The 27291-nt window shown below is 28.1% G+C and overlaps 1 protein-coding gene across 1 annotated transcript in view; it reads right to left on the bottom strand.

Annotated features, from left to right (window-relative positions):
* Window positions 1–238: 238 nt before the first annotated feature.
* LOC134831998 (palladin-like) overlaps window positions 239–27291 on the bottom strand; it is a 60205-nt gene continuing 33152 nt past the window's right edge. The window contains exons 2-6 of the mRNA XM_063845860.1: window positions 5272–5465; window positions 4304–4514; window positions 1989–2119; window positions 1694–1862; window positions 239–442 (exon numbers count right to left, since the gene is read on the bottom strand). Coding sequence (XP_063701930.1) covers window positions 291–442; window positions 1694–1862; window positions 1989–2119; window positions 4304–4514; window positions 5272–5465 — 857 coding nt within the window. The 3' untranslated portion in view covers window positions 239–290. The remainder of the gene's footprint in view (window positions 443–1693; window positions 1863–1988; window positions 2120–4303; window positions 4515–5271; window positions 5466–27291) is intronic.

The following is a 27291-nucleotide window of genomic DNA, read 5'->3' as shown; positions in this document are numbered from 1 at the left end:
AGTCTACCTACGAAGGTAACGTACTTCACGAGAAAGAGTATGTGACTTTTTAATAATCAACTAATTTTCTTGGTAGACTTCTTTAAATATATTCACTCATTTTTTCTGCTTTTGTATTTTTGCATCGAGGCATGATTTTCGATTTTTCCCCTTTTTCTATGAAATTTTTTACACTGTACACTTGACCTCTATTATTATCATAGTAATAAATGAACTCTACATGAATATATTGCCGTATACACTTTTATTTGTTTATCTTTCTATCTGCAGTTACGATACGACGTAACTTATCACCTGCTGCCTTCGTACGAAATGTTGGAGTAGAGATGGAAAACTGGAATAAAGTACTCGAAGATGTACGAGATGATGAGAATGATGAATAAACGATTTGTCTTATTTGCTAAATTTGATGATCCCGTTTGCATGGCTTCGGGTCTCTCACCTGAAATGGGAAAATAAGTTTTTTCTTATCGTCATCGTGATCATCGGTAATAATCGTTAGTTCAATGTGAAATGTCAGAACATGACAGAGATAAGAGAAAAATCATCAAAATTGAACGCTTTATTAAAAGTTTTTCTTCTCTTATTATTGTCGTTGCTCGACTATTATTTTATCCTTGAACGCATAGGAGGCGAGTCAATAACAATTGTCATGAGAGAGAATTTAAATGAATATAATTTGTCGGAATTTGCATTATTATGCGAAACTTTTTAATAGCAATTTAAATTTTTTGACACATGCAAAAATGAAAAAAAGTTTTTTTTTTTTAATGTTTTTGACTTTTTGACCGCATAAAAGTTTATGTTATGTTATCAGAGTGATTGAGTCTGCTTTGAAATCATTGCGGAATAAAAGTTTGCAATTACCTGAAGATAGAAAAAAATGTCAGGTAACAACTTTTTTGAAGGAAGTCGACAATTTGTCAACGAATCATTTTTATTCAAAAACTTTTTCTTATTTAAATTGAAAAGAATTTCCTCAAAAAAATCCAGACAGGAAGGAAATTATTTTATTGATAATTATATTGAAAAATGATGACTAAATTTGGGTTTTAATAAATTTAAAAATTCTCAGATTCAAATCAAAATCAGATTCATGCCTCAGATCATTGTCAGTATTTGTTTCAGTTTTGATTTGAAAAGAAGGAAGTTGTCAATGCGTTTAGTTCTGAAGGAAGGCTGTTGAAGAAGTTTATCCCTTCATGAAAAACACTGTTTCGTGAGTAGTTTGATCGAGACAAAGGGATTTGTAATCTGGATCTTCTTCTTGTGTCGTGATCATGTCGGTCCTGAACAAGAGGAATTGACAAATTTGTCCTCAATAGCCCTTTTGTCATTTTGTATATCGTCATTTCTTGTTCGTATTTAATCATGTCATTCACTTTCAGGATATGATATTTGTTGTACAATTGGGATGTTGTCATTTTTTGACGATTTATTTTGTAAATCTATCAAGGTTAGTGTGACTTGAGGTGCCCCAGAATAAAAAAAACTGAAATAAAATATTTTTTTCATTAAAATGAACAACTCTAATTAATTTTTAACAATCCAGACAAATTTTACATTCCATTAAACTAAGAAGATACTTATCGCAAAAATGCAAATTTTTCCATTTATAATTCCATTTAAATTGCTCCTCATTCCATTTTTTCGCCTCAAAAAAAAAATCATTAACGAAAAGTACTTTACTTACCATTTAGAACGTTCACTCGTATGCTAACTATCTCAGCATTGGCAGGATCACATTTATAAGTGCCCGAGTCGGTAAAATCAGCTCGTCTGATTAACAAATACGATATCGCTGCATTGTCTTGCTGCTCGAAATGGATTCTTATGTTACTCCGCGTCTCTTCGCTCAGCACCTGAATTAAAAAAAAAATTGAAACGAATATGAAATGAAAATCGAAATTAATATTTGATGCGTTTTGTGCGCTTTTTTTTCGTTATTATGAAGTTCATGGCGCACGAGAAAAAAATTGCATACGTACCTCGTTTTGATGATACCAAAAAATGTAGTTTGGCGGCTCGGGACTAAATCGTATTAAGCATGTTAAATTAATTGAGCTACCTTTGTCCACATAAAGATCATCAGGACCCCCCAATATGGTTGCTGTTGGCACTAAAAAAGATAAAAATGAATTAAAAAATGACACGAGAGAAAAAATCTGTTGAAATTTCGTGTTAAAGGGGTTTCGGATATCACATAAGAAGCAAAAATGCATCCAAAAACAGGAAAATTAAGTTTGTTAGTGAAAATCAAAAATTTTATCTGATCGTTTAATATCATTACGTGTCTTCCATATTGTTGTTTATGGGAAATTTTAAGCCTTTCCGTATAGTATTTTTCGTGCCAGAGCTTTTAAAATTGTCATAATGCACGAAAAATTTACACATAGTACTCGCATAAGCCCATATTTTTCACAGAATTCGTACTCGCGTGCACAAAACAGACAAACAAAGCATTTGAGCTCAGCATGAGGTACGTTTTATGACATTTTACAAAATAGAGGAATTGGGGACAAAAGCAAAGCAAGGCTGAAACAAGGATTAGTTGACTTTTATTTTGTTATATTTTTTTGTTGTTGTGTCGAAAATTTATTTATTTTATTGTTTGGGTAATAACGTTCGTTATTTTTATTATGAATGCGAATAAAAATGGAATTTATGGGTTGAAACTTTTTTTTCACGAAGAGAGAGAGAGTTGTTTTTTATTTAGAGAGGAAGTATTAAATTTGAAGCATTTTGTCAAGTTTAAAGTGTTTCCTTTTTTTTGCTTAAATTTTGTTTTTCGAAATAAAATTTTCGCATTTGAAGTTAATTTCAAGTTTACGAATTTTTTAAGATTTTCAAGAAAAAAATTTATTTTTTTTTTAAATCATAAATGTTTGAAATTGAAGTTTCTTAAAAAAAACAATTAAAAAAATCGTTAATCTTTTAAAGATTAATTTAATTTAATTCTAATTAATTAATTAATTTTTTTCTAATATTATTTTTTAATGAAATTTTCCATTTATAATAATTTAATTTAAATTTTTTATTTTTTTATTTAATTTCATAAATTTTGGTAATAATAAATATCAATATTAAATTAAATAATTATTTATTATTAATTTTTAAATTATTTTATTGAATTTTGTATTTTAATTATAAAATATTTGTAATGAAATTTTATTACAAAACCACAAATAACGAAAGGTTAACCACAAATTTATATTTTTAATCACTTTTTAATGTAAATATTAAATATTTGAATAATTTTCACTCGAATAAATTCAACACTTTCACTCAAAGTCAATATTTCTTCATAACAGACCGAACTAAGTGAATTAACTTCAACTCATTTCATAATTGCCTTTATTTATCTCTCTCGGTTTCTCGTCTGAAAGTTGTTTTAAAACTAATAAAAACAAACTACTGACAACACCGAACGACAGAGTCCGTAATTAGGGATGGTTTCATGTGAATTTTGTTAGCGCACAAGCCAAACACACTCCCGAAAAATAAAATTATTTATCGATTCACCCTTGAAAAGCGTTCTATAAATTACCCGCAAGCAGACGGCATAATTTAATTTGTTGTCTTCTACCATTTTCCTGTTTTGCGTACTTTTGCGTCGACGACCATCATCATTCTGTTGTTGTTGCATCAGTTTAGTATTTCCAGTGTGGTAATCATCATTTAATTTTGTGCGAATATTGGAGGACGACGATGCAAACGATGATGAAGGCGCATCTGCTACATGTTGAAGCTGTTGCTCCTCGTCGTCGTCTCTTTCTCGATGAATTTTAACATCTGGAATGGATTTTGTGTTACTGCTGCTGCTACGTTTGTCGTCGAATATCGCAGGATAATGATGAGGATCCGTATATGCCGGCTTGAAATATCCATTTGCCTTTTTCATAAGTTGAGGATTTGCTGTTTTTTTTATTTGGTATTCAATACATAATTCGTTTATAATTTAAGATTTTTTCTCGTTTTTTTGAATTTTAGGTTTTTAGGCGAAAAAACGACAAGAGAGAAAAAAACAGGTGTCGCTAAATAGAATTTTTCAATTTATTTCTGATTCACACACGTTGCGAAAATTTTTAGAATTCCTCTTTTTTTTCGTTGCCTACCTCAAGCGGATCGCAGATGACACACGCATGCCGATAAATTACATTAAAATTCACTCAATTGTAAAAAAAAGCATTCGTCGTATCTGATATCCGATATCACATTCACACAATACAACAACAACAACACTTTGAGAGAGTGAGAAAACGAGAAAAGAATTTAATAAAAATTATTTTTTCAGTCAACTTACCGACGATACTCAAGTCAATGGAATAACTTTTCACAGGCTGCGTGGATATTTGACACTCGTAGGCGCCAGCGTCACGTTTTTGTGCCCATTTTATCTGCAATGTCCATTCGTTGGTATCACGATGGTATGTCGCGGTAAATCGCTGATCTGATGTATATGTGTATGTAGCAACTGTGAGGATGTGCAGATCGCGATGACGAACGAATGATACCTGAAAATAGAAAAAAATTGATTTATTTACTTGTTTTGTCATTGAACTTTATTTTTTTTACACAAATAAGAAAATTTTCGGATTTTATTTCGAAAAATTTGACAAATTGTCAAAAATCGAGTTCGAAACTTTTCAAATTTTCGAAAGTCGAGTTCGAAACTTTTTAAATTTTCAAAAATTTGTTAAAATGAATTTTGAAAATTTTCTTTTTTTTTGTAAAAAATAATTTTTTTTCTTAAAATACGAAATTTTACGAAATTCGAATTCGAAACTCTTCGTATGGTATTATGGATTTTCGAAAATTTTATTATTTTAGAAAAACTACTTTTGAAAAATTAAATTTTTTTTTAAAATAAGAAAACTTTCGAAAACGAATCAAAAATATTCTTTAAACAAATTTCGAAAGTTTTCTCATTTTCGAAAAATTTCTTGGATTTTTTCGAAGATATTTTTTTCTGAAGCTTTTTGATGTAATATAATACCTTGAGGAACACAAAAGAAGAAGCAGCAACAAATTAACCCTAAATTTCAATTTACTCGGAATTTACTCAACACACTCGTTTACTGACGTTTACTTAATAAATGAACATGCTCGTAAAATCTGTTAAAAATATATTCAACGGTAGTATATATGTTGCTCGGTTGCTTCGTGGTACAGACAAATTAACTCTCAAGGCATAATAAAAAATTTTGCTTTTTCTAACTCGTGTTTCTCGAAAAAAGGGAGAGACATCAAAAAACCATTTTCGCTACTTACAGTTTTATTGCCCAAATTTATAACTCGGCAACTCAGATAGGCAGACTTGCCCGACAAGGCAGTTACATTTCTCGGTAACGTTGTATCGAAATACGGTTCGCTCCATCGGCTAGGTACAAGTGTATTTAACGGATTATCTGGTACAAGATCATTTGAATTGCCGTTATGTCCTTGATATCCGCCGTTTGAGGCGTCTGTAAGAAAATAAGAAGATGAAAAAATATTTGATGATAAAATTTTGTTCGAATTTTATGTAAAGTTAAGCGCAAAATCAGAGAAAATCCGCACAAAAAATAAATCTTTGAAATCTGTCCCTGAATGAGAAAAAAAAATATAAAAATGACAAAAAAGTCATAACCTCGAATTTTCGATACGAAAACTATCACATAAAACATAAATCGAAATTGAAAATTAGGTTTCTTCGTTATATTTATGAAGATTGTGAAATTGAATCGGATATCCCTTATTTCCTTTTTTGGAATGCATTTGTATAATTTTTTCATAAAATTTCGCTTTTGTAATTTTTCAAGTCTATTTTGAATTTTTTCATTTTATTATTTATTTTAAAGCGCCATCTATCGTCAGATTTTTTATATTTTTGTTTAATGAGCGCCATCTTGTGTCGAAAACTGTTTTTTAAATTTATTTCTTTTTCGAAACACGATTTTTCATCATTTTTTTTTAAATTTATTTTAAAGCGCCATCTATCGTCAGTTTTCTTAAATTTGATATTTAATAAGCGCCATCTTTTGTCGAGATTTTTATTTTAAAGACAGTTTTCAATATAAAATTAAAAGAAGATGATTGCAAAAGCGCTTCCTGAAAATTTTTTCATTAACTTTCCTCTCAAAAAATGTTCGTGCCATGTCCTTTTTTGAAATTCCAATATAACTGCCAAAAAAATAATTCACAAAACTGAAAATTTACTTTCTTCGTAACAATATAAAATGGCACTGTATTCCTAACTCATCGAAATACGATATCCGAGAAGATATGCATCATTGATATTTTATATCTCGAGTAGTTTGACAAATCAATTAGTTTATGCTCAAATAAGCACATTCACCGAATACTCCGAAGAATTGTGTGAGGAAACCTTTTTCTGTCACAAAGTGTTGCGTGCATGTAAGTTAAAGTAGATTTTGAGTGTGTCATGTTTTTTCCTCGAATAAATTTAGGAAAATATATTTCTCTGAACCGTAATTTGGTTTGCCTTTGTGTGTATACGCGTTTGGGGTTTTTTATGTCCAGCTGTCTCTTCAAATAGACAATAAATAAATTTTTGTGAAAGGTGAGTCGTTTGTGTGTCGAGAATTATGTAAAATATGGAAGAAGTAGAAGCAGACGAGATATTAGATTCGTCGATGAGGTGTGAAATTATTAAGGTTTTAAATTGATTTTTTTGTCCTCTGTTATCGCTTGCTTCCGGTGTCATGCCAATATTTACGGTGATTTATTTGCAAACCCAAAATTTTTGATACCTATCTTTTGATACCGAACAATGGAGAGAAGGCGAAGAAATCGAAAATTGAATTTTATCAACTAACCACTTTTAGTTTCGTGTTCATGTCAAAAGTAATTTCAATTACACACGAGAAAAATCCTTGCTTTCGAAAAAACCGCAACAACTACCTAACGTTAAGCAAAGCCACACACTGACATTAACAACAGTCCTTTCTCACACAGTTTGAGAGAGTTCTCTTGCATGCATGTGCGTGTGCTCGAGAAAAGAAGATAAACAACTTTATTACACGAAAGTTGGATGTTGATAGTTAACAAGGTAAATAGATGACGACGAATGGTCATGTTTTCAATGTTGTAAAAAAAGTTTGTAATGATGTAAAAGTTTAAAAAAAAAAGTTGATGTCAAACCAGCGGAAAATCTGTGACGACGTAAAATTATTTTCCGGAGCTCTTTGTGACACGCATGATGAATAGAAAACGGCGGGAAGTGGCTTTTCATGTGATGAGAAAATACTTTAGTCAACGAGAGACACGTGTCGTTGTTAAATAATGTGTCGCCAGGTGTGAACTAACAACGGAAGTAATTCAAATGTTGAGTCATTTAACATAAACAGGACCATCTGACATTATTAGTTCTGAGAATTTACCTTTAGATGGCGCAACGAATAAAAAATTTATAATTTTAAAGTTAAAATTTGTGAAATTTTCTTCTGAAAAGTTTTTTTTTTGTGAAATTTTCTCATAACATTAGAACGTGTTATGACAAAATTTTTCATCAGAAATTTTTTTCAGAATTCAAAAAAAAAAAATTGTTCGATACGCCATCTAAAGGTAAATTCCCCGAACTAATAATGTCAGATCTTCTTCCAATTTTCAATTTTCTCGGAACACAAACAGCCTAATTATGTAAATATCAGCTTTGTTATTCAAATTAAACGTCAATTTACACACGATTCGACAAAACGTTCCATCATCATTACCATTTATCAACCCACATCTATCGATCTGCGGCAAATGGTCAAACTAACTATCCCATTAATACGAAATTGACATTTACGTTTATTAACTTCGATGCATTATTAATATGGGCGATCTGCAGTAAATTTACTGAGGCGTAATTATTCAAGCTACATAATTATGAGAATTGCAGCTTGAGATGAATATGGCGTCTCGTTTTACATTTTGTGTGATCAATCATCGGGTTTTGATATGTGAATGAACATGACCGCAATTTTCATTAAAATCGGTCTCAAGGCGACAAAATATCACTTGATGTCGTCTATTGTCTGACATGTATTGTGAGAAATTTATAACTTGCAACTTTTGATTTAATGTTTCGTTTAAGTTCAAATTTTGACAACCAGATGGCGCGTCGAAAATTTAGTTGATCAGTAAAATGGCGCAATTTTAGATCTTTAAAAAAAATAAAAAAAAATAAATAAATAAAACAATTTAAAAAAATAAAATTTTAATTAAAAAAAAAAAAAAAAATAAAATTTTAATTTAAAAAAAATAAAATTTTAATAAATTTGGTAAAAAAAATAAATTTAATTTTTTTTTATAAGAATCCTATAATTTTAATGATTTTTTTTGTAAATTTCTGTTAATTATCGATACAAAATATGCTAAAAAAGAAAAAAAACACTTTTAAAACTTTTTGCTTCTGTTTTGTTTGTGCAAACACACACAAGTTAGTTGACAAGAGACCACTTGAGTACTCGAATTTCAACCACATTGCATGCACAAAGGAGAATCTATTGTTGCTTGCGCGTTCACCGAAAGAGGATTGTTGATGCAAACTTTCTTTCTTTTTTTATTGTTATTGAATATATATTGCAGGAGTATGTGGGGAAATTGTCGGTTTATCGCGCGAGCTTCTCTTTTCTATGTTTGCATCTGCCTTAAGGCCCAAAGTTAAATAATAGAGAAGGCTTTTGTATTGAAATGGGGTAACAATGTTGATTTTGTACTTGGTCGTAAAACTTTTTTTTTTCTTCTTCGGTTTTTCACATGTGAGAGAGAAAGAGAAAACCGGAGCGAACGGAGCAAAAATAAAATTCAATGTGAAAGGTCATGAATAATAAAGTAAATTTCTTTTTATTATTTGTTTGTTTTGTTCTCTTTCTCTCTCGCTCTTCCGACGTTAAGTTGCTTGTAGGTACCAAACGTTATTACATTATTATTATTATTATTGCGCTCACATGTCGGGATTTTTTTCATGTAATTTTTGCGAATAAGCTATTATTATTATGATTTTTTTCTGCTTCATATGAATTTTATATGTAAAAACGGGTCCATGTGGATTTACTCTCCTTATTTTTTGTTCAATCTTTTTTTTTCGAATTTTGCACAAAAAAAAACACATAATAATATACTGATTTTACACACAATTTCATTAATGCCTCAAGGAATCATTAGATTTTATTTTTTTCGGTTTTCATTTCGACTTTTCAGCATTTCCATAAAAAAAAATCCGATTGTTAAAAACCGATAGGACTTCTTTTTTTTTGCCCTAATTTTTTCATTTTCGAATAAAACCCATTTCGCATATATATTGATGTACATTCCAACAAATGCAATTCCAATGAGAATTCATTTATTATTCAAAATATTTTTTTTTTGTTCGTTACTGACGTTGTTCCTCCTGCTGCTGCTGTTGTTACTGCGATATGATAAAACAACATTTATATTGCCAATGTCTCTTGATATTTCTTCATAATAATCAGAAATAAGTACTTTTGAGAATTTAAACGCATGTAATGTTGTTTGATATGCTCGTGCGAAGCGTGAAAAGCCGTCTAAATGCGATGATGATCTCTTGTTAGATGTATGATGATGATGATGGAAGAACAAAATGGAATGACGACAGGAAATGATTTCAATAATAACGAGGGAAAGAGGAACATTTACATAGACATAAATATGTCAGACTGATCTGATATATTAAAAAAAAATAATCAAAAGATGGCGCTTTTAGAAAAAAACGAAAAATTTACGAAATATAAATTTAAAAATATGTATAAAAAGCTTAAAGAAACATTTTGAGAGACAAGAAATGAAATTTTAGCCATTAGATGGCGCGTTATAGAACAAAAAGTTGAAATGAAGGATCAAAAACTTCAAAATTAGTCAATAGATGGCGTTGTTCTGAAGCTTAAATTAATTATAAGAGTATAAAACTTAAAGTTATATTGTCAAAATGAGTTTTTTTTACAGCAAAAGTATTACAATAGATGGCGCTTTATAAGTCAAAATATGCTTTTCAGGCAAAAATAATGAAACTTTATACAATAGATGGCGCTTTATAGAAGAATTTTCATTAAAAAAAACTTAAACAAATTTTTTAAAAGAAAAATTGAAAAACAAATCATAAAAATTCTTAAAAAATAAGAGATCGTAAAACTTTAATAAAACTGATCTGAACATGCGATCTGGGCTGTAAAAACATTTCTTGACCATCTGCTTAAAAATTATTTTTAGAGGCTTATTCGACATGACAAGGTACTTTAAGTAACAAAAAAGAACATTTTAAGCTGAAATAGGTACAACCGAAAAATAACAGTTACAAGCATAAATGATGTTAATTTGGAACGAATATGGGGTGTTAAGTGCTATTACAATATTTTCCCTTCGGATTATAAATAACAAAAAAATATTCTCTCTTTGCTGGCAAAAGATCTTTTTTTTTTTGGAACAGAACAAACCGGCATCAGGATACGAAAACCCAAGTTAATATCTCATATTGCGTGTAAAATAAAAATATAAGATTATAAAATGAAATAATCCTTTTTAATGTGTGTTATCTTTGTAATTTTTTTCTCTCTTTACTTTTTTTCAGTTTCATGGGGAATTAAAAAGCACATCAGGATTCTTTTTAATATTAATTGCAGTAGATTTTCATTTGGACATGTGTCTTATTTAATTTTTTATCTGATTTTTCTTCCTCTACCTTTTTATCTCTTTTTGCGTTTCTCTATTTCTGGATAGAACTAAAAATCTTTTCGTTTTTTTTTTATAATCCCTCGACCTTTTTATGTCCGAAATAATTGAAAGTATTATTGTTTTGTACGCCATTAGTCACTATCTGAGACACTGAGCAGAAACCCGAAGCAGATAGTGGTGTGTCATCTGATAAATGTAACAAATTAATTATGTTTAACGGGAAATGAAATGAAATGACCAATCCAGTTATCCATTTTCATCCAACGAATAGATTTTTTTTCGCAAGGAAGAGAAAAAAATAGAATGGGGCAAAAATTGTTCTACGAATAGTTTAATGATGTTAAAAGGATGACAGAAGAAGTAATCGGATTTCGTTGTTTTTTTTATTCTTTCGCTTATTTTATCTTGTTAGCTTGTTGGCGTGGCATGCCATTTACTGATCTAATCTGTTTAGCTCATTTTAGAATTGTAAGAATTTTGCGTTGAATCCAAGTAGATTTTCAGTAATCTAAAGACGTCGGAAGGGTCAATGTTTCTTTAAGTTTTATTGTGTCTCGAATCATGTTTTTGGATGAAAATGTAAAATATATACAAAAAAAGAAAGTTCAAAGTTCAGGGTTGCCAACAAAAAGTTGTCTACAATTTAAACGATTTTTTTATTGTTTTTCAAAAGTAAAATGAAATTTTTTTTCAGTTTTTATTTTTTGGCAGTTTTGAGTTGCAAAATGATTAAAAATGATAAATTAGAGCCCTCTGACAAATTTTTATCCATTTAGAGCAAGATTTGACAAAAATTGCTTTGACACGGTTTTTGACACAGTTTTTGACATAGTTTTTCTCTTGATTTAGTTTTCAAAACAAAACTATGTCAAAGAAAAAAATTTTTTTCAGTTTCAATTTTTTGGCAGTTTTGAGTTGCAAAATGATTAAAAATGATAAATTAGAGCCCTCTGACAAATTTTTATCCATTTAGAGCAAGATTTGACAAAAATTGCTTTGACACGGTTTTTGACACAGTTTTTGACATAGTTTTTCTCTTGATTTAGTTTTCAAAACAAAACTATGTCAAAGAAAAAATTTTTTTTCAGTTTCAATTTTTTGGCAGTTTTGAGTTGCAAAATGATTAAAAATGATAAATTAGAGCCCTCTGACAAATTTTTATCCATTTAGAGCAAGATTTGACAAAAATTGCTTTGACACGGTTTTTGACACAGTTTTTGACATAGTTTTTCTCTTGATTTAGTTTTCAAAACAAAACTATGTCAAAGAAAAAATTTTTTTTCAGTTTCAATTTTTTGGCAGTTTTGAGTTGCAAAATGATTAAAAATGATAAATTAGAGCCCTCTGACAAATTTTTATCCATTTAGAGCAAGATTTGACAAAAATTGCTTTGACACAGTTTTTGACATAGTTTTTCTCTTGATTTAGTTTTCAAATCAAAACTGTGTCAAAGAAAAAATTTTTTTTCAGTTTCAATTTTTTGGCAGTTTTGAGTTGCAAAATGATTAAAAATGATAAATTAGAGCCCTCTGACAAATTTTTATCCATTTAGAGCAAGATTTGACAAAAATTGCTTTGACACGGTTTTTGACACAGTTTTTGACATAGTTTTTCTCTTGATTTAGTTTTCAAATCAAAACTGTGTCAAAGAAAAAAATTTTTTTCAGTTTCAATTTTTTTGCAGTTTTGAGTTGCAAAATGATTAAAAATGATAAATTAGAGCCCTCTGACAAATTTTTATCCATTTAGAGCAAGATTTGACAAAAATTGCTTTGACACGGTTTTTGACACAGTTTTTGACATAGTTTTGCTCTTGATTTAGTTTTCAAATCAAAACTGTGTCAAAGAAATTTTTTTCAGTTTCAATTTTTTGGCAGTTTTGAGTTGCAAAAAATTTTTATGCTCTTGATTTAGTTTTCAAATCAAAACTGTGTCAAAGAATTTTTTTTTTTAGTTTCTGTTTTTTTTATGTTGTCTACAATTTAAACCATTTTTTGATTGCTTTTTTAATGTAAAATGAATTTTTCTTTCATTTTTTCAAAAAAAAAAGTAGAAAAAAATATTTTTCTCAAAAAAATTCAAAAAATAAAATTTTCATTGGCAACCCTGAATTTCAGATTTTGAATTAAATATTTTTAGAATAAGTGTTTATCCACAAAATGGTCGATTTTTTATGAAGTTATAATAATCTAATCAAAAAATACTTGATTTCCTGTCATTTCCTGACTTTTTATTGCTTTGCTTTCTTCCAACTTTTTTTTTATTTTATTATTAAAGCATAATAAATACGACACATCATCAAAAACATCAGATAATAAAAAGTACAGGAAAACTCATATAAAATGTTCTTTTTTTTCTTTTTATTATATTTACTTCTACGACTTTTTATTTCGACTTAACCAACAACCCTCGAAAGGAAGCGAGCAAAATAACACTCAAGCATAATTTAATGTGTTAATAGATTCAAGAAGAAAAGCAGAAAATATGTGCGTTTATGACACATAATAACACATAATATATTAATAATAATCGTATAATAATAAAAATAAAAAAGGGAAATAAATGCCTTTCATGATGATAAAGTATAAAAAAATAATAATTATCTCATCATTTAAGTTTCCACACCTTTTTCCTCCTCTTTGATTGTTTGCCCAATTATCGACGAAAAAAAAAATAATAATTGACCTCTTTTATTTATACGAAATGTCATTATCTAAATTGGCTTTACAAATTTGTTGTGTACAAATGCACTCAATTTAACAGAGATTTTCATGCTTTTCGACTGAACAAGCAGCAAAATGTCGAAACAAAGCATTCCGCAAAATCAATTGGAAAATTTCATTGATTTTAGTCAAATAATAATAACACTAATGAAAAGTAGAGCTGAGGCAAAATATTAATACGATGAATTCCTTGAGGTGCTTGAAGCACAATTGAATTTATGAATCGATGTGTTTTATTAAAATTTTGTAAATGCATTTGAGCACGTTCGACTTATTATTGAACGAAAACGAATAAACGAGCATTGAATTGAATGTTTACCCAAAATTTGAACAAATGTTGACCTCAATTTACTAAAATTTTGTGTTTTTGAACGTTTCAAGATTAAACGTTGTGATAAATGAAAAATTTCCGAATAATTTTTTTTTTTTTTTGAAAAATTACTTGGCTTAGTTTAAATTTATTTAAAAAAATTAAAAATGATAAATTTCCTGACTTTTCTCTTACTACTTCTCATTTTTCACAAAAAAAAAACACAAACAAGAAAAAAATGGTCATTTCTTCTTCTTCTTCTGAAAAATCACGATAAAATTATCGCCAACGTAAAAACTGATGTCTATCATTTATTTTATTGTTATTATTTCACATTTTTTCCACGCTGCACGGGAATTATCTCATTTTTTTCATCTCGAAAGACGACAGGATGAAAAACGAAAGAAACATATTGAAATAAAAATTATAAGCCATGGCACGAAAATGAGCGATGATGAATTTGAGCGAAATTAAAATGTGATGCTTCTCAAATTGATAATGCATGAAACAATCATTCATGCATGAGTAAGCGTTCAGAAATTAACACGAATGCGGATGATTTAGAGATAAAGTTTGGTTTTGTGACACTTTTCATAAATTCATTCGTGAGAGAGACGAATTTTATTTATAGTTGTTTTAAAATTTAATGGAATTATGTAAAATTAATTACGCAAGAGTGATAACTTTAAATGAGGTAAGAAATTAATATTGATCCAAATTGGATGAGAAAATATTATTTTAACTCCTTTCGTGTGGGTTTTGCGAGAAAATTCAGAAATATGAGCTTCAAACGAAATTGAATCAATATTCATTAAAAATTAACGAAGCTTCTAAAATAATTTGTTTGAAAATTTTCAAACTAAAAATATAGATTGACATTTTAGTTGGATTTTTTTTTAAATTTAATTAAAAAAATATACAAAAAAAAACTTTTTTAAAAGTTTTAATTGAACTCGTAACATTTTTTTTTTTTTTTTGAAGAAAATCTATAAATTTTATCAAGTAATTTTTATTCCTTGAGCCAAAAATACTTTTTAAAAATTTAAAAATTTTCTCTTAGAATTTGTTTAATGGACCCTTAAGCTTTTTTTTCTTTTTTTTAACTTTTTTTTGTCCATCAAATTTGCTTTAAATATTTCAAAGCAAATTACAAAGTCTTATATGTCTCATAAATCAAATCCTATCAAGCGCGCGTTGTTTGCTGTAAAGTTTTTCTTCGCTTCACGATACTGACATTATCTTCGCGTCTCATCATATATACCTTTCGCTTTTACCCCAGATCCTGCATGATAGGCGCGGATGTGCTTCGTGTGCGAAAATTATGTAAAAATCCAAGGTTTCTACCTGCTTGTCTACAACGCAGCGTATTTATGTTCGCTTGAGAAATACAGCGAACTAATTTTAATTATTTTTCAATTTAGACTTTAATTGAATTTTTCCACAATAATTTCCTTCCTTCTTTACTGCTTCTTCGTGTAACGTTATTTTATCATGATGCTAAATTGATTTTCGCAAAGTTTTAACTAATGCTGGTTGTAATGTGGGTTGTTCGCGAAGATAGCATCTCATATCGGAAATATCTATGTCAAATGCTATTAATAGTTAATAAGTTAGGCTGTTTAAAATTTTTTTCGATTTTTTTGTTTTAAAAGATTTTTCTCAAAATGGGGCAAAATAAAAAAAATAAACTAAAAAAAATATTTTAAAAAAATATTTAAAAAAATATATTTAAAAAAATATAATTTAAAAAATATATAAAAAATTTTTATTTTTGAATTTGTTTTTTAATAAATTTTTTAAATATTTTATATATATTTTTGTATATATTTTTTATATTTTTGTAATTTTTTTAATATATTTTTTTAATACAAAAATTCTTGAAAATTGAAAATATTTTAAAAATTTTTTGAGAATTTCTTAATCAAAAAATTGTCAATTTTGATGAAACTTTTAACTTTTTTTTTTATTTTGCACTATATTGCATTTTTAAAATGAGGCAAAAACATAAAAAAAAAATTTGGAGCCGCCTTACTAAATTTTTTTTTTTCAAAATTTGTGCCTGATAAATTTCGTGTCGGAACATCGAAAAATCATATTGTAATTTATTCCTTTTTACTTCCTGTCCCTTTTTCGTTCGTTGTTCGTTCAATATTGTTATCTTTGAGACAACAACACTCGAACACTCTCTTGAACGTTGATGAGAGGAAAAAGAAGAGCAAAGCATCACTCACTCATCATTATAATAAACACTTCATCCGGCATCGCATCGTGCGTCACGTTACAGGTCAAACAACAAGGACCACGACTTTTACATTGTTTGCGTTTACGTGCTGAATATGGATGAGGAGCAACAAAAAAAAAGCAGAAGAAAGAACAACAAAAATGATGATAATAATATTAGTACATACTGTTGATGCGAAATGTGAGATAAATTGCTCGACGGGGCAGTTTTTTTTTATTTTTTCCTCATGAACGAAGGAAATTTTTTAAAAGTGCCCCGAAAATTCATTCAATTTTTTTTGCTTCAAAACCTCTGTTTCTGTCGGAACTGTCACACACTACTCTCATTTATATTAAATTTTTGCATGTTAGGACAAACAAATGACATGACATCGTTGAGCCGCACCATGCCTTCGTCATTACCATTATTATCATCATCATTTTTTTTTGCTTCTTTTCTCGTTCCTCATCATCGTGCCAAATAAAACAATATGAAAAATGAGCGAAAGAAAAGATGATACACGAGACAACTAAGTACCAAAAATGTAACGCGCTATGATAACACATTATAATGCGGGACACATTGATGACACGATCTAATTAGGAACCCGAAAAGAAAAAAAAATTGCGACGATAATGTTTCGTCATTGCCGAAGGATTGCGAAAAATTTTAAAATGACACGATAAAATATGAAAGAAAGGTTTTTTTTAACATAAAATATTATATTTCCGTCGTTAGAACTCCTCAAAAATGTTCCTAAAAATATTATTTTACATTAAAGAACATCTTTAAATTATTTTTCGTGGAGTAGTTGCCTCTCAGGCAAGGTTTTGTTCAATCAAAAACATTTCTCGGAAAATTATGAACCCTAAATGGCTTATTTATTTATTTATTTTCTTGTTATGCCACATTTGATTACTCTGAACGTTGTAACATCATGTTTTGCGTTTTTTGTTCTCGTTTGTCATTCTATCCCTTCAAGAAGTTGAAAAAGAAAAAAAAGATGAACAGATTGAAAAACGAGTTGATTTTTTCCTTAAAAGAAGACTTTTCGATCTAGTTAGATAGTATTTACGGAATTTTCCTTAACTAGAAGGAATGAACTTTCTTGATTTGTTTCGGAGAATTGGTAAAGTTAAATGTTAAATAACAAAACATCAACAAGACGTTTTTCTGATGAAAAGTTATTTTGTTTGTGTCATGGTAAATTGATGTGTGTTAGAGTTGTTCATTAAATGGGTTTTTATGAACCGGTTGAACCGAAAAAATTTATTTATTAAAAAAATATAAAAAAAAAAAATTTTTAAAAATTTATTTTTTTTTTTTTATATTTTGGGTTTTCAAGTTTATCAGAAAAAAAATTATTTAAAAAATTTTTAAAAAAAATTATTTATTTATTTTTTTAAAATTATTTTTTAATTTTTTAAATTTTATATTTTTGGTTTTTAAGTTTATCGAAAAAAAACTATTTAAAAAAATTAAAAAAAAATAATTAATTAATTTTTAATTAAAATTTTTAAAATTTTGAATTTATTGAAAAAAAAAAATTTATAATCAATTTAAAAAATTTTTTAAAAAAATTTTGGGTTTTCAATTTCAGAAAAAAATTTAAAAAAAAAAATTTTTTAAAAATTGATTTTTTTTTTTTTTGAGGTTCAAATTTTTAATATTTTTTTTTTAATTTTTTTAGGTTCGAAAATCTCATTATTTTTTTTACGATATTAATTTTTTTAAATATTTTTAAGATACAAGCTCATAAAAGAAAAGTTCATCTCTAAAAGGTAAGAAAATAAATTTCACTTCCAATTAAACAATTCTTAAGAAACTAAATTTCTTTGAATTCTATTTTAGGAGCTTGGTTCAAATATGTTCCAAAATGAGAAGTTAACTCATTGTGCATTATTCATTGCACTATATAACATAAATTCTTCAATTAAAATTCATGAATATTTTATAAAATAAACATTTTCTGTATAACATAAGTTGACATTGTAAATGAAAATTTGTTATTTTGAAAATTTTTCGAAAAAGTTGAAGAAAAGTAAAATTTATACGTTAACACACAATTTTAAATTGATTTTTTTCTTAACCTGAACAAAAAAGTTATCGAATTTAAACCAGATTTCAAATATCGGGACAATCCAAACACTTTTTTTTATTCAAAAATCTCCCAAATTACCTTATTGACAACCCAATTTTCAGGAAAACTTTTTAAATTGTTACTTGTTAGGTGAAAATAAGGAAAAACGGAAACCATCAAACATAATTTCACTTTTTTTTCTCTTCATACCCAACTTTTCACATTTGTTTGTCTTGATGTTCGATGATGTTCCGCAAATTGAAAAAAATGAATGCAAATTTATTTATGTAAATTGTTTGTTTTCCATATATATATTTTTGTTCCGTAAACATCCTCTCTATTTGTCTTTGCTACTTCTACTCTACTTTACTCTACTCGATCCCTTCGTCATCATCATCGGGGAAAAAAAGTCTCGTTCATTTGTGGCGATGTGACCAAAATCAACATATTTATTGCATATATCATCATAACAGCGAGCGAACGTTTATACAATTGCCATCGATTTGCATCACACCGCTCTGTGTTGACTTTCAAAGTCAGATAAAAAAAATACATTTATAAAGATACGACGATTTGTTTATCTTTCCAGTCAGTCCCCCGATTTAACTTTTTTTTTTGCCTTTTTTGAATAAATTTTTTACTCTACGTCTTCGTCGTCACTCGTCGTCGCACTTCATGGAAATCCAATCTCACTCTAAGTTAGTAACGAACTGTGAGAGGCGGCATGTCTGTTACTAAACAATCAAAATCAGCAGGATCATGTGACATATGATAATACGCCAACTGTGTGTGTGCGGAGGATAAAGTGACAAGTACGAGCTCTGTGGGTAAATTTAATAAATCCTCTCAACATTTTTCGTCTTATTCTTGCTTATCCGGGCAACGTCGTCGTTGTCTGTCAAGTTCAAGGCACGTTCAAATTTTGCTTTTTTCTGATGTCGAAAACTAATAAGTCTCAGATAATTTCGCAAGTAAATAATAATTTTTGATGATGTTACACGCGAAATATTTTGCCAATCATACGTCAATAATACGTGAAAAACATAAATATTGAAATGTTATCGAAAAAAACAGAAAATCACTTGAGACTTTTTGCGACGTCATGTTGCTTAAGATGGCACAGGAAGCAAAATGAGATAAGAAATCTGTTATTCGATATCATGGTTTTCAATTTTTTCGTGTCTGTTTCTGATATTTTGATGTAATGTAAATCATTGAGTGTGAATCGGAAATAGACAGATACAAAAAAAAAAAAAAAAATTAAAAAAAAAAAATAAAAAAAAAATAAAAAAAAAAAATATTAAAAAAAATAAAAAAAAATTAAACAAATTTATATATTGAAAAAAATATTAAAAAATAAAAAAAAAATTAAAAAAATATATAAAAAAAAAATTAAAAATGTATTTAATGAAGTTTTCATGAGTGAAAATTTTTTAAATTTTTTTTCGCGCAAAACATTTCTTGAGTCATAAGAATCACTTTTCTCCATGAAACATATTCTCGGAAATGCATAGTTTTTGCCACACGTGCTTAGTTTCAACTTTTGTACGGCAAACTCAATATAAAATTTATAAAAAAATACATTTTTATGACAGAATTGTTTTTCGTTCATTTCCTTGTTTAACGAAAATGTTTGAAAATTGTTTTTTTTTTACGAAATTTAGATTCATAAAACGGAGAACGCGCTTCATTTGTCTTTTTTTTGCCTTTTTTTGCGAAGTTCAAATCCATAATTCCTTTTTACGCTCTAAAAAAACTCAAACCATTATTAAAAATTCCATTGCCAGTTTTTTTTTGCGTTCACAATTCCATGCAAATCCCTTTTTAATGCAAGTTATTTTCTTTCCATTCATCATTCGCTAACAATTTCCTGCCTTTGGTGCATCAGAATTTCCATTCAATTCCTTTGTGGATGCGGAAAAAAAAGTAACAAACAAACAGGCAATACAATGTATAAAGCGCCCTCATCACTCTCGTAGTTCAGATGTAAAGTTGTGGATTTTCTCATTAAAATCAAATATACACAAATAACATCGTTGTCGGGGGGTGTGCGGCAAATTCACACTCTACTAACTGGCGACGAGGACGATGCGCATGCAGTATTCAAATCGCTGGCGAAAGTAAACAGGAATGCGGAATAGAAAAATGACTTTGTTTATTCCTTTTCTGTGCTCTACTAACTCTTTTTTTTCGCATTCAGAATAAATTCATAGAAATTCCCACACGTAGTTTGGATAACTCTTGAACGTAGAGTCGTCGTACCCTGATGGCGAAAAAGGGGTGAAATTAACCCATAAAGAGGTCAAATTAACCCCTTTAGGATATAAATTAATTTCTTAATGGGTTAATTTATCTCTTAAGGAATAAATTTCACTCCTTTTTCGCCCATAGGGTACATTCGGTTCGTTGCACCGTTTTTTTTTTGCCTTCCGTCGTGTGTTTTTGTTGTTCGTGAGCTTCTTTTTCCCTTCTTCTGCCTCCGCTGTACAAACAAGAGTCTCCCGTGGGAATGTACGACGTCGTTGCTGGCAAAGCAAAACAAACGACAGGGAAAAACTGATGCAAACGAAGATAAATTTACTGTCGAAAGTTATATTGGATTGCATTTGCAGCGCATGCAATTTTCGTTATTATTCCTCTTTGCGTGCATTTTTCTCTCGTACCTCGAATAAATAGCTCCAAGGCAGAGACACCGACGAAAAAAAAGAAGAAACTCAAAAAAACATCCTGTGTGTTTGTTGTAAAATATTTGTGTAATTCATTGTTGCGTTATACAAAAAATCACCGTCGTCGTTATTGTCGTACCTTGAAAAATTGAGGAAAAACAAAAAAAAAACCAAAATGAAAAATTTCAAGAGGAAATGCATGAATCTAATAGATTTGACAAGTCTCAAAGCGTATAACGACAAAAAATAGCAAGAGATAAATGATGAAAATACCGTAGTCGATGTTTTTTTGTGTTTCATCATCATTAATTATGAAAAAAAACCAACATCACGAGGAAGGAAACGGAAAAAACAACAAGAGAAATTTTTTCTTTCAAGGTATGTTGGTTTTTCCATTAATTTTGTAAAATTTTGAAGATCGAATTAAAATTTTTAATGATTTTATTTCTGATAGCATGTGAGATGACAAAAAATGCAAAATAAAAGCAAACACGATAATTGGATTTTTTGCGCTTTACTTCATCTGTTTACCCTTTTTGCATTGAAAAAAAATAATGAGGAAATTAAATGAATTTGCAAAGGCGAGTTTTCAAGTTTACTTTTCAAGTTTACTTCAAAATGAAAATTACGTATTTTTTACGTATTTTTTATTTTTCAACTTTCAAGCTTGAGAACCATCCAAAAGACATCCAAAGGCATTTTTCATAACTTTTGTTCAATTTGAAGCTTCAAAACCATCAAATGGGCCTTCAAAATAAAAATTACGTATTTTTTACGTATGTATTTTTTATTTTTCAAGCTTCATTTATCAAAAAATTTTCAAAATTTGATTAAAAGGTCAATTTTTTTTTTCATTTTAAAATTTTTTTCCTTCAAAATTTGCCGAATTATTTTTTTTTTAAATTAAAGGACAATTTTTAATATCCTCATTTTCTGAATAAAAAATCAAAAGTAAACATTAAAAAAAAAACAAGTCGAGTCGCAAAACAGAAAATAATAATAAATAAAGCCTCCAGTTGATGCCTCGTTTCACAAACACACAGCAGCAAAAAAAAAACGAACGAGAGGCATTAATCTGTATGTGTGAGATAAGCATCAGCAGCAGACAACAGACAAACAACAGCTTCCTCTTTGTGTAACGTAACTCTCTCCGACACTAATTTAACATTTATTTTTTTCAGTCTTTTTTTGCGCCTCTTTGCTTGTATTTTCTCATTATTTTCCATCATTATTATTTTTTTTTTATTTTTGTTTATTTGCATTTTTGCTCGATTTTTGTTGTGATTTTCCACAAATTTCACGAACGTCGTTGAACGGATGCCAAATAGCAGCTAAAATAATTTTACAGATCATGAAACAATAATCAGAGCTTCGAACGTTGTTTGTTTGTTCCATCATTTATTTTGTGGAAAATCATTTAATTATCCGAGTGTTTTGTCGGTGCGGAACATCCAAAATCATGGCAAAGGTAAATAATCAACCGCACAAAAATAGCTAAAAGTACGTTGATTGGGCAGCTCAAAGAGTGGTATGTTTAATTGCGATCGGAATGCAATGCTTCGGTTGGAATTTTAGCCAATTTTGGTTAATCAGAGAGAGAGGAATTTCTATTTGACTCAAATCCAATAATTCTCCAAACAACTTTTTAACTTTTGATATTATTTACTTTAGTGGATTGAACGATAAAACTTGTTCCTTGACCAACAAACTAATTTTATACTTTTCATTCACAACTTACCCCATTATTATCTTCGTTATTAAATATAGAAATTTTTCTAAAATTAAATATAAACTTTTCCGAAAGTTTTGAAAAAAAATATTAAAACATTTTTCTAACAATTTATTTTCATTTTAGGCACATGCATGCATACACTCGAACAATGTTAGACAAACAAACACATCGGGCAGGAAATGTTGAGGAAAATCTAATTTATTTAAATCAGTGATTTTTCACATTTTTCACAAATATTTTCCCCAATGAATAAATGAATGAATGAGTTATCATCTGAATGCACTGCATGCATCGGAAATTGCGATAAGAACTCAACGGGTGACTTATAGGAAAAAAAATGTTTTGTGAAAATTTATTATTTTCTTTGTCAAATAAAAAAATATTTGAAATATTTAAAAATAATATTTAAAAAAATATTAAAAAAATATTTAGAAAAAATATTTAAAAAAAAAATATTAAAAAAATATTTAGAAAAATTATTTAAAAAAAAAATTGAAAACAAAAATTTTTGAAGTTTTCAACTTATGAAATTCAAGATATTTTTTTTTCTATTTTTTGTCATTTTTAAATTTTTTTTTAAAATATTTTTTAAATATTTTTTTAAATATTTTTTTATTTCATACTTTATAGTGTTAGATTTTATAGTTTTTCAACTACAGAATTTTTCGCGAAAAACATCAGGCACGTCATAAATAACATTTTTCTCCATGAAACATATGGTCTGAGACGTATAGTTTTTGAGATTACCTCTCAGGTTCAAATTTTGTAGGGCGAAATCAATATAAAAATGTTAAAAATAATATTAAAAAAATTCTTATTCGTCATTCTCACTTTTAGTTAATAAAAAAATCATTTTGAGCTTCATTTTGAAAAATGAAAAATCACTCGAAAAAGATTAAGAAAAAAATGCATTAAATGCACTCAAATCTCATTATTTTTTAAAATGAAAAGTCTTTGCATTACTTCCTGCAGGAAAAATAATATTTATATAAATAAAAGTCTTTGCGTAAGCATACTTTTGTAAAAAAAAAAAATAAAAAAAAATTCAGCAGGCATCGCAACATTAGCAGCAACAAAAAAGTAATATTTTCTAACAAGTTTTAATGGAATGAAAAAACATTAGGGAATATCGTGCTTTCTACGTGGAAACTGCAAGCGAATGCTGATCCGCATGCCGAACGAAAGAGTCACTGTTGCGAATATTTGAAATTTTTATTCGAGATAAAACTGAAAATTTAATAAATAATAATAACAACACACAGAGAGAAAGCGCAAAAAAGCAGAAGAGACGAGAAAAAAATATTAAATATAACATAGAAAAGTATTTCACAAATGAAAAATTGAATTTGTTGAACCATTTATTTGAGCCAAACAACAACGTTTCTGTGTGTTACTTTTCAGCGTTGTTAGAATTGAATCGAATTTGAAATGGAATGATATGCAAATGTTGGCCTCCTTTATTGCTACCCTACTCCGTTTGGCATTCCCTACCCCAATTATTTTATATTATTAATGGCGATTAAAGTTAAGCTTTTGAATAAATAACGACGAGAACGAGGGAGACTGACCTGCAAAGTCAGAAGAAAATGTTAATAATAATTTATTTATACAGAGACTCAGTAATTTAAAAAATTTCCCGACGATGGTCAAGAAGTATTTTTTTAATTAATGTTTTTTATAAATAGAGTGCTAAAATACGCTAAATTTATGTTCGTTCATGTAAAAATAAAAAAATCACGGAAAAACATGCAAAGGTTAATGAATTCAATTTTTTTTTGTTCGCTTAAATTATAAAATAACATCGAAACCGCCAAAAAGGAAACGACACACACACATCATGTAAAATTATGTTCATTCATAAAATGCTGCTGAGTAATGGGAAAAGTGCAAAGCCACCTACTTTCTCACACATTGTTAGTGCGGCGTATAATTTGTGGATCATTAATGTTGGTAATTTTTCATACATTTTCAAAATACACACAAGTTGCCGTAAAAAAAGTGCACAGCTCGCTTTAAATTAAAATAAAGAAAATTTTATGTGCTGCGAGCAAGTTTGTGTTTCAATGAAAATGTGAATTTATTCGTCGTCATGTAAATATGACGAGCTAACGACGACCATAAAATGTATATAATTTTAAAATTAGAAACGGATGGATGTAAATTATATGTTGCGTTAAATATATGGACGAGCGAAGTTTCTCTTTTCATTAATATTAATATTTATTTAATGTTTTTTTTTGTGTAAATATGAATGAGGAGACGCCTGGTTAATTTTCGAAAATTATTTTAAATCAAATATTTTATTTTTTATTTAATTTTTTTAATTATAATTTTGTTTAATTAGTTTTATTCAATTTAATTTATTTTTGTTTTATTAATTTATTTTTTTATTTAATTTATTTTTTTTATTAAAAATAAAATTAAATTGAAGTTTTGTCTTAAATTTTTTTCAATTTTTTTTAATTTTTAAAAATTAATTTTTTTTATTTTATTTTTTATTTTTTTATTTATTTTTATTTATTTGTTAAAAAAAAATTAGTTCGTAGCTTGGTTAAAATTTTCTCCAAAAAAATTTTTTTTTTAATTTTTATTTATATTTTAAATAAAATATTAAATTAATTATTTCAATTAAAATATTTTTGTGATTTTTTAAAATTTTTTCAAAAAATTTTTTTCGAAAAATTCATCAAAAATCTTGCTCTCAAGTTGAATAAACTATAACACAAAATATTTTTTAGGAAAAAAGTCAAATCTGCCTTTTTTAATTTCAACTAATGGAATAAATGAAAAAATCCAATAAAATCCTGTTTTTCCTTCAATTTCATCTCTCTTGACACTCAAAAAGAAAAAAAATCTAATTAAGAATAATAATTTTTCATCAAAAAATTGTTCCCGAGACGGTAATTTCACATAAAAACAGCAATTACGAAATTAATAATCACCATAAGTAGCTCTCATCTCATTCTGTTTCGCATCTCGACCGAGGATGAACGCAACACCGACAAGACATTAAAAGCAATTTTTCCCATGTTTGATTAATGAAAAGTGCTCTTCTAATATTTTTTCCTCTCTCTCTGCCGCTGTCATTCAACACAATTTTCAAGCACGGAACAATACAAGATTAAATAATAACAGTCTCCTTTCATGTAATAAAAGTAATCTTGGCATGATTCATCTTCATATAAGTGGCTCTGTGAGAGCTGCAAAGAAATGTTTTACAATAATTTGATGAAAATTAATTGTTGGAACAATAAAAAATGACAACATTGGCAACGAGATGGGATGTGTTGTCCTGTCCTTTTCTCCGTGGAATGCGAAAAAAGTGACACTTTTGCTCTGCGATGTAGGAAGACTCATAAATTTGAAAAAGTAATAAAAATTTACTGCAGGTCAACCGATAGCCTTTTGCGAAATTTTTCTCGACACCCTACCCTGAGCGAATAAATTCCTTTCGAACATTAAATAGTTTCGCACAAAAAAAAACGGAGACAAAAACACACAGAGTTGTCATTTATTTCTTTCCGTTTTTTGTTTTTTTTTTTCATTTTTACAAGAAGTAAAAAATTCACGGTGTAATAATAACGAAACCGTACGACGGAAAAGAAATGAGATTTGAGATAAAACAACAAGAGAGAACAAAAAAAAATTATATATCAAAGTTGTGACAATGTAAAAAATGATTTGACTTGTTCGTTCATTGTTCGTTTGTTTCTCATTTTTCTTCGTTTCCCGTGTTTTTGCAAGAAAAACTTTTTTTTTTGCAATTTTTGATTTTAAAACTTTGTTAAATTAATTGATTTTTGGTCCCAAGACGTCACCTGATGCGAAAAAACTTCGTTCGTCCTTGGCAAAAAAATTAAATTCATGCGAAAAATAAAAGAATCCGATATTTTATTTGATAACTTTGACAAAAAATTGTTTGCAACGACATTTTACAGCAAACAAAAATATCAAGCCGCATTCAGAGACATCCATCAGTGTTCGCATGTGTCTCGGTTGGAAATGCCGCCTTGACAAATGTACATGTTTTCTCACATGTTTTCGACATGTATATTGATTAATGGCCCGAGATCGTTTCGTTTTGTTAAATGATTTGGATATAATGTGATTCTATTGCAAATGACTTCGATTTTTGCGAAAAAAAACTCAACTGCACACGCAAACTAAAAGAAAAAAAAATACGGAAACGAAATAAAAAAAAATCAAGTAGGAGGAAATTACATGACTCAAAAAAAAAAAAGAAAAAAAAATATTAAAAAAGGATTTAAAAAAGTTTCCTCATTTCTTTTCTAACGGCAAAGGCAGTCCTTTGAGAGAAAAGAAGAAAAAACGCAAAAACAACGTAACGCAAGCAAAGAGCTAACAACGATCGGAAGGCTGCTGTTTACTTTATGTCGTTTGAAGTAAATTATAAACCTTTCATATATATATAGTTCTAAGCGGCTTTCAAAAAGTTTTCTTTTGCGGATTTGTAGAGTTGCAGGTCGTTAGATAGGAGAAAACGAACACAAAAAAAAATAATTTAGAAAAAAAAAAATAAAATTTTATTTTTTAACAATTTTTTTAAAGTGAAAACATTCAAAAATTTTAATTTATTGAACAAATTTAAAAATTAAAAAAAAACTTTCTTCTTATTATTTTTTTTATTTTTTAAAATTTTGAAAATTAAAAAAAGAAATCTAAATAATTTAAATTTTCGAAAATTAGAAAAAAAATAAATTTTTATTTTTACATATTTTTCGTTTTTATTCAAAAATTTTAATTTATTGAATAAAATTGAAATTGTATTTTTTTTTTGTCGTAAAAATTTAAATTCAATTTTTAAAAATTTGAAAAAATATCCTTGATAATTTTTTTTAAATTTTGTTTCGTTTAAAATTTT

Source organism: Culicoides brevitarsis, chromosome 1, assembly GCF_036172545.1.
Source record: "Culicoides brevitarsis isolate CSIRO-B50_1 chromosome 1, AGI_CSIRO_Cbre_v1, whole genome shotgun sequence".
NCBI classification, from domain to species: Eukaryota; Metazoa; Arthropoda; class Insecta; order Diptera; family Ceratopogonidae; genus Culicoides; species Culicoides brevitarsis.
Note: the sequence above shows the minus strand (reverse complement) of the source record. Positions and strands in the feature narration are given on the sequence as shown.